Here is an 8,907-nt window from a genome sequence, read left to right as displayed (position 1 = left end):
CTCTCTCTCTCTCTCTCTCTCTCTCTCTCTCTCTCTCTGTCACTGTGAAGAGATTGTGAAGAGATACTTTTCTGAATCCCCACAAGCATATCAGTATGACAGACCTAGGTCACATGGCCACCGTTTACTCCAAGATATCACTAGCTCAGCCAAGTGCAATCCTGAAAATATTAAGTAGGGTCCAATTGGCTAGGAAGAAGAGAATAGCTCTGCATGGGTAATCATCAAATGCTGCTCCAGATAGCTCAGCTATTCCATGAGCTGCTCTTTAAAGCTTACCATTCGCCATACAGCGGTCTTACTACATCAGTCCCTAATGAACTCAGAGCTTGGTCATCAAGCTAATCTCATGACTGTGCTAACATTAGCACATAGCAACAGGGTAGCCAATGAGGCAACCACTCATCCTCTCTGTCTCAGTTTTCTGCTTTTCTTCCTGAAGGAGACAAGAAAGGAGAAGGCAGTGTGTCAGTAATGAGTATAAGGCTAGGGGAGGCAGGAGGACCACATCAGACCAATGGACCTTCTTCTCCCTCAGGAGTCTGGCCAAGAGGTCCTTTTGGCAATGCTTCTTTTTACTTTTTGTGTTCTGTAGTGGACATCTTTCATCTGAGCGAGAGGGCAAAGGAATGGCACTCTCTGGAGGTGGGGTCTTCAGTAGAGTGATGCAGGAATAGAGTGTCCAAATGGTAATGCCAGAGGCAACACTACTGGCTCTGGCCCTGGTTCTTAGAGGGGCCCCTGACCGCTGTTCTTTATGATGACTCTTCAAAAACTCCTAGCCAACCCAGAAAACACCATCCCTGAGGGTAGCCACATTTGAGCAGGGCTCTTTTCTGTTAATCCTCATAGGTCTATTTATTATATTAATTCATCTTGAAGGTATCCTGAGCAGCAGTGAAGTCTGTGATGTGTTCGTTTGGTTTCCACCATTAATCCACTAAATGACTATGTACAAACATTTTCTCCTCCTGAACCTCAGTTTCCTCATTGGTAAAACAAGAGGTTGGCCAGATAAACACCCTTTCCAATTATTCTCAGTGGCCTACGTTGGGAGCTCAGGGAAGTCACTTATAACAGGCTCTGGGCCCCTGCTTATTTCAATTAGAATAGTTCTCCTTTCATCTGATTTACTTATTGAGCAGGATTTTTTTTTATTGGTCCTCAGCTAAAAATAAATGTTTGAAAAAATGCTGGACAATATGATCTCTAAAGGGCCCTTCCAGCTCTGCTGGTCTGTGATTCTAAGCAGGTGGAATATTTGGTAACATCTTTTCATTCGTCAGCATAATTGGGAGTACAGGAATGCTTGCCAAAACATAATCTATATCTAAATAAAATCTTCTACTGGCAAAACAATGTAATGAAGGACACTCAGAAAAGAGCAGGCTGTGTGGGGACATTTGAGACAAAGAACAGCTCCCTGTTTTGCAGTGTGGCAGAGTCCAGGATGCAGAGCTGAGAATGGGGCTCACCACAGCTTTGGCTAGCCTCTGTTATTAGAAGCACAGTATGCAAGTGGGAAAGCAAACTGAATCTGGGCCCCATTCGTTCCTTGGGAGCAGGCAATGTTTTGAAAACTTTCAGTGAATCATCATTAACGTTCATACATTGGAAAATGCATGAAAAGATCCAGGCTTCTGGCTTTGGAAAATCAGAAGATGTAGCAGTGATAGGCGTGCATTCCAACTGGCTAGCAATCAGCTGGGAGCAGCCAGTGCAGCTCTCTGGGGAGCATGTCTGCTGCACTCTGCTCCAGGACCACTGCTTCTCCTCATATATGTCTGAACTTGTGCCTTTATCTTTCCTTATTGCAAAGCCATGGTGTCAAGGTCTCAATAAGAAATGCCTCACAAGCTCAGATATTAGGGACTTGGTTCCCACCTGGTATCAACTGTTTTTTGGAGGAGATGGAAATGGTAAGATGAAGGGCCCTACTGGAGGAAGCAGGCCTCTGGCTTTGTGTTCTTGCAGGGAGGAGAACAGTATTTATTTTGCCACCCCAACCCCATCCACTTCCTGTCCACTATGAATTGAGTAGACTCTGCCATATGCACCTGTCACCATGATGTTATCTCTCATCACAGACCTAGAATTCACAGAACCAAGGACTGACTATGGGCTACAAACCTCTGAAACCACAAATCAAGACAAGCAATTTTCCAAGTTTTTTTCCCAGGTGTTTTGGTCAAAGTTACTAAAAGCAAACTAAGCCATGATAACTAAAACAAAGCATTTCGGATACTCCTGTCTGTCTACAAAGTAGACAGACAAAAGATAAAATGAGAAATACTCCCAGGGGAAATGCATCAATACCTGGAGATGTTTTTAATAGTTACAGATAGAAAGTGTGCTACCAGCACCTTAGTGGGCACAGCCCAAGATGATGACTCAATATCTCACAGCACCCAGAACAGCTCCTATGACCCCAAATGTTGACAGCACCTGCTCTGTAGAATCTCTGTGGGTTAAACTTTCCTCCCCCTTCACTCTCTCAGATTATATCTAGACCCTCTTATTTGAGGCTTAGGGATGTGCACTGGGCAGAGGTTTGATGACAAAGGAGCCAGAAGAGCAGAATTAGGTGCATCCTGATGGGTCAGTGTGAAAATAGGGATAAGACCTGTGTAAGGTTCTGCTGGCCCCCATGGCTGTATCCATCCCCATTTTTGCTCTTATGATCTTCACCCGAGCCTTGTGAGAAGGTTTTATTTCCTTCACTTATGACCAGGGATGTGAAATTCTCTTGCTTGAGGCTTCATAGCTTTTACGTGGCCAAAACAATGCTCCAGAGACATGATATTCTGTTCTGGGCCTAGATCCTCTGTTGTGCTTCGGATTTTGTGAGAAAACCCATGAGCTCCCAGGCATCAAATATGGGATCTTCTGTCACTAGCAACCACAGAAACCAGATTGATAATCTACTCACTGTGCTGTGCTCCCATGCCCAGCAGATGATAGGTCTTACATTAAAGCATAAGTAACTGTCATCCAGAAAATCTGATGGGGACCAACAGCTATGAAGAGGTCTGGGGAAGCAGGGGCAAAATTCAGAGGGGTCATTAAGGTTCAATCCATGAGAGGTACAGTCTCTGTAGATGACTCTACTGAAGAGGGTCAAACAGCCAAGCCCAGGCAGACCAATTACACACCAGAAAATCAAGGAGAAAGTCAAAGGCTACAAATGAAAGTCCCTACTCTTTATTTTTATCCATTCACTCACCCATCCAGACTCCAGCCATCCAGCTGGGCAGCACGTTTACAGACCAGGACTCAGTCTACAGGCAAATTAATGGCTCCTATCCTCATGGAATGAGGACAGGACTTCTGGTTGTTTGAGTGCAAGCAAGTTACTTCCTTTCTGAGTTTTCTGATCAATAAAAGGAGGGAAGAATGTTTCTAAAGGATGGGATTAGAAGTTTCAGTAAGGTCTCTTTAATATAGGCCTTACTTAGAAGGTCTATTAAGTTCCCCCTGTTTCTAGCCTTCCCTTCATTGGTAACATCAATACTGTAGCTCATTGTGGTGGGGGCAGTTTCTGGGGTCATGTCCCAAAGATCCAGTTTTCCCCTATGAAGTATGGAAGATGTTTTGTGGATCACATCAGATAACATACAGGATACAAAATAGCTCACCACCAACCAGTAGTAAGCACTCCTGTGATGCACGAAGATGTCATTCCCACAGCAGCCCTGCCCCTTCCTCCCTCTCATAAATCCCTATTTGACTTCATTGCCAGTTGAGAGCATCACACAGAAGCAGATTCACACATGCTGGGAAGCATAGCTGGGGACTGATCTTCAGGAAGACACTGGACACATGCAGATGCATCTTTCTGGAACAGGGAGTCTACTCACCAAGCTTGTACCACATATCACGGATGGAGAAGCCAATGAGCCGTCTCATGTCCCCGTACCTAGAAGGAACAAAAATGCCTGCTTCAAGCTTCATTTCAGGACATCTCACGAACCCCTCCCTCTTCAGGACATCCAAGAAAGCAACCTACTTATTCAGGATTTTGTTGTATTTGGCATGCGTGAACTGCTCCAGCTGCAGAGAATCCTGAGTGATAAAAGCCACTGCCAGATGAAAATAATTGTTCCACAGCTGTAAACGAAAGAGGAGAGCAGTCACAGAGAGGGTCTGAAGAGGGAAGGAAAAGTAAATGCCGGGTAATGTGAATCATTTATGAAGATGGCAGAAGACAGAGGCAGAACGCGTTTAATTGTGTGCTCTGCAATTTTCTAACTGGCACTGACTCTGAAGTTTGCATCCTGGCCAAAGCAAGGACAATGGGTGGATTTCTCCAGTGACTGACCGTGACCCTACTCTGACAAAAGAGCTGGATGAGGAGAATTTCTGGGCTGGATTCTTGTTTTCTGGTACTTTTCTTGTTCTGTTTTGGGTTTTTTTTGAAAGACAAATAACTCACTCCAATTGGGAGCTCTGATGAGCTGGTTTCTTCCCTGAAATTAGAGGTGGGAGAAGAAAAAGGCAGTCGGGAAGTCAGAGTGTCACTGGGCGGGCATCCTCCCTGGTTCATCTGACAAGCTCTGGAGCGAGCCTGCAATCCATTCTGTCTTAAAGCATTGTTTGCTTTTTCCTTTGTTCAATGGTCTCAAAGCCTGGCTCCAGGACCAGCAGCAACAACATCTGGGAACTTGGTAGAAATGCAAATCCTCTGGCCCCTGCCTAGATCTGCTGAATCACACCCTCTGGGGTGAGGCCCAGAGACATGTATGCTGATAAGCACTCTAGGTGAGGGTGATCCAGAGGCTTTTTAAAGCTGGCCCAGTATGTTCATATGTTGTTCACATGTTGTTGGCTACTATCATGTTCACATGTATATGATCAACTACTGCTGATTGTGAAGGGCTGCTGATGGAACACACTTCCCCAGCTGTTGGTGAGACAGAGCAGGCCAAAGACTCAACACATACCCATGGCAAGTGCTCAGAAAGATGAGTGTAGTGATGACAGTATTGATATGGATCACAGACCAGAGAGCTGTTGGTCTAGATGGGTGCTATTGAGCCTCGGAGAACCTGGCTGCAAAGTTGGGGTGACTCTACTCACTGCAGAGGGTTACAGTAAAGGCAACATGAGATGATGTGTTTACAGGCCATGAACCGCAATCAGGTCTCTAAAGCACGTGTTAGGCTCACTGCTGTTTTCCTTCTATTATCTGAGGGACTCCACTGGTACTGAAGTAGAGCCTAGCCTAGTGACACGGATGCTCAAAGACAGCTGTTGCAAGATGCAAAAGCCCTACAGTGAACAGAGAGGGTAGAGCTTTGCTGAGCCTTTCAAAACTGTGTGGTAAGAGGCCAGGCAGCAACAGCAGGGAGGCCGCCCTGCCATTGAGATGGTCATCTTCAACTCAAGGAAGTCCATCACAGGTTGCAGACAGCCACCATCGCCAAGGTCATGACTGCTGCAGAGTTATACCTTCCATGGGCCTGGGGATCCGGTGTCAGAGCAGTAGGCCCAGGGCTCCATTTTTCCAAGAGCTAGACTTCCTTATTGTAAAGCAAGAAACAGTAAGGACCAGATGTGTTCAATGACCAGCCAAGGTCATAATACTAGTGGACAAAAGAATTTAGTTATTTTTAATAAACTCAAAAAAGTTATAAAAGTAACATACATATAGGTTTTAAAGCTGAATGATAGCAAAAGGTTAAATAATACAGTCATTTTCTATCCTACCTTCCCCTTGCCTAATTCCTCAGAAGAAAATGGTACCAGTTTCAAGGTATGCTCTCAGAGAACTTTTATGTATGAACAAATACATGTATGGGCATCTTTTAAAAACTGTCTGTTGTTCTCTGCACTTTAACAATCTATCTTGTAAATGACCTTCTTTTAGCAACAGAGACATGCTTCATTCTTGCTGTATAGTATTCTAAGGATGATCTTACATTTAACCAATTTCTTACTTATAGACATTCAGCTTGGCTCCAGTTTCTTCCAGCAGCAACATGGTAATCGACAGCCTTATTCAAACATCTTTCTATATGAGAACCCCATCTATAGTATACATTCTTAGAACTGGATTCACTGAGCCACGGGATATAGGCAGGTTTTGTTTTGTACTGTTTGTTTACATAGATACTGTCAGGATGTCTACCAGGGTTCCAATCCAACTACCAGCTCCACTGTCTTGGACATGCGACCTTACCTCTCTGAGTCCTAGTTTCTTCACCTGGAAAATGAGGATAATGGGACCCAAAGGGTGTAGTTTTAAGGACTAAGTGAGGAACTCGGACCCAGCAAACTCCAGCTAGATACAATACCAGTTTAGACATCAATTCCTGTGGAAGCCTTCCACGTTCCTACAAACTAAAGTGGATTTTCTTGTTATTCATCCCCATTACACCCTGTTCACAGCACTTACAACAGATTTTAAAACAAGAAATTTAGTTTCTAGCTCCACTGCTGAATGTAAAGGTCATCAAGGCAAGTACTTGATTTTCTTACTGGGTTTACACAATCTTTATTTACATGTCTGACTTCCCATGTGTCACAGAAAAATACTTCTGAAATGAGTTCATGAGAGAACATCCCACTTTACATGCATTTTTATCAACCTCCCCACTTCTGGCAAGAAGCAAAGAGATTTGTAATATTTTTCTTCACGTTTAGACATGAAATGCTGAGGTTAAGAGAGATAGAATAGCTTCCTCCAAATGGTGAATGTGGCATTTGAAACTAACTTGATCTTACTCTGGAGCTTTGTTTCTCTGAAAGGAAGTTTTAAATTTAATTAACACATCATCATTGGGCAGATTCACAGGCTAGACAGTGAAGTTTAGATACATGTATACTTTGCATAATAATCACATCAGGGCAATTAGCATATCTACCACCTATCCAGTTATCATTTCTTTGTGGTAAAATATCCAAAACTCTCTCTTCCGGGCATGCATGTATATATTTACTGACTGCAGTCTTCTCACTGTGAAGGACGCCAGAATGCAGTCTTCCCATACAGCTCTAGCTTTGTATGCACTGACCAGTCTCTCCCATCTGCCCTCTTCCCTCCAGCCTCTCATAACTGTCGTTCTACGCATCACTTCCACAACACTGACTTTCATAGATTCCACACAGAAATGAGCACACACAGTATTTGAGCTTCTGCACCTGTGCATTTCTCAGATAACTGGTGTTATTTCACTTAATGTGTGGTAAAGCACAAGACAGGATTTCACCGTTTCAAAAATATTATTTTTATTCCATGTGTATGAGTGTATTGCCTGCATGTATGTGAGTGCACCTGTGTCGTGCAATGCAGCAGAGGTCAGAAGAGAGCAGATTCCCCTAGACTGGAGTTAAGGATGGTTTGTAGCCACTATGTGGGTGCTGGGAATTGAACCCAGGTCCTCTGCAAGAGCAGTCAGTGCTCTTAACCACTGAGCTGTCTCTCCAGCCCCAGAATTTCACCTTTTATGGCTGAGTAGTATTCCATTGGGAATACTACAATAATTCTTCAAGCATCGCTCTGTTGTTGGACACAGACTGATTCCACGTCTTGGGTATTATGAACAGCGTGGTAATGAACATGGATACGCAGATGTCTCTTTGGCACTGATTTCTTGTTCTTTGAGCACAAGCTCAGTTGTGGGACTGCAGAGTCGTGTGGTACTTCTATTTTTAGTTCTTCAGGGTTCTCCATATTCTTTTCAACAGTGGCTACACCGATTTACATTCCCATCAACAGTGTTTGAAGACTATCCTCTTTACACACCCTCCCCTGGGCTTACCTTTTGACTTTTGCATGATAGCCATTCTAACTGGAGTGAGGAAATATCCCATTAGGGTTTGGATGTCCATTTCTCAGATAATTGGTGTTAATGAACTTTTTCATATATTCGTTAGCTACTTGAAGCTATTGAGATTGGGTTCTTTGCCCATTTTTTTTTTTTGAGATTACTTGTTTGTTGTCATTATTGTTTAAGTATTTCAACACCACACACACTGTACTTCTGTGGTGCTGGGATTGAACCCAGAGCTTTTGAGCATGCTAGGTAAAGGCTCTGTCCTTGAGCTATCTACCCATCCACAAGTTACATATATATTCTGGATGCTAACTCCTTATCAGGTATAAGATTTGCAAAGGTTTGTCTCACCATGTAGGCTCTATCTTCATCCTGTTGATAATTTCCTTTGCAGTAACAAGCTTTTAGTTTGATAGAATCCCATTTGTTTAGTTTGTATTTGGTTGCCTGTACTTTTAAGTTCTTGTTTAAAAATCATTACTCAGCCCAGTGCCACAAACTATTTCCCCTTATGTGTTCTTCTGGTAGTTTCGCAGTTTTGGTAGGCCTTACACTGATGTTGGTAATAAGACTTGTGTCTGTAAACATCCCACTTTTGTCTTTCTTATTTCCATTTATCCTTCTGATTGGTTAAGGTTTCCACTGGCTCATCTGATGTTTTTCATGACCCCAAATCTCAATGAAAATAAAAGGCCCCCAGCCCACAGTGCTACAGAAATTCAGTCAGCACCTCATTCTCTGCGGTACAATCATGGTGCTGTAGCCTTTCTGGGATGCTGATGATCTTGGGTGTGACAGACTCTGGGTGAGGACTCAGGCTGAGACCATCAGACCAGAGGACATCTGGAGCCCCAAAGCTGAGTCAGGTAGGTCTGGGGAAATGAGCCTATGCCTGTGCCAGTATTCCTGAAGGCAATGGATGGTTGGTATCCATCATAAGTCTGAGGTACAGCAATGGCTTCCATGACTGCTCCCTTTGTGTGTGTCACCCCCCACCCCAATCCTGGTCATTGGTTATATTTCCATTAAGAAGATTGTATTGGCTTACAAACCCTTACTAATGGCTAGGAATGTTCTGGAAGTCTTTCATTTCACAGGTTCAGTATAGGTTCATAGGGGATCCCATGCTGGG

General features: G+C 43.6%; 1 protein-coding gene across 1 annotated transcript in view; it reads right to left on the bottom strand.

Annotated features, from left to right (window-relative positions):
• Window positions 1-8,907, bottom strand: part of Dock2 (dedicator of cytokinesis 2) — a 260,786-nt gene that overhangs the window by 75,928 nt on the left and 175,951 nt on the right. Inside the window, exons 5-6 of the mRNA XM_008850736.1 lie at window positions 4,007-4,107; window positions 3,858-3,916 (exon numbers count right to left, since the gene is read on the bottom strand). Of these exons, the coding sequence (XP_008848958.1) occupies window positions 3,858-3,916; window positions 4,007-4,107 (160 nt within the window). The remainder of the gene's footprint in view (window positions 1-3,857; window positions 3,917-4,006; window positions 4,108-8,907) is intronic.

The sequence above is a fragment of the Nannospalax galili genome, unplaced genomic scaffold (genome assembly GCF_000622305.1).
Source record: "Nannospalax galili isolate Female #2095 unplaced genomic scaffold, S.galili_v1.0 scaffold104, whole genome shotgun sequence".
Classification (NCBI taxonomy): Eukaryota; Metazoa; Chordata; class Mammalia; order Rodentia; family Spalacidae; genus Nannospalax; species Nannospalax galili.
This window is presented reverse-complemented; position numbering and strand designations above follow the sequence as displayed.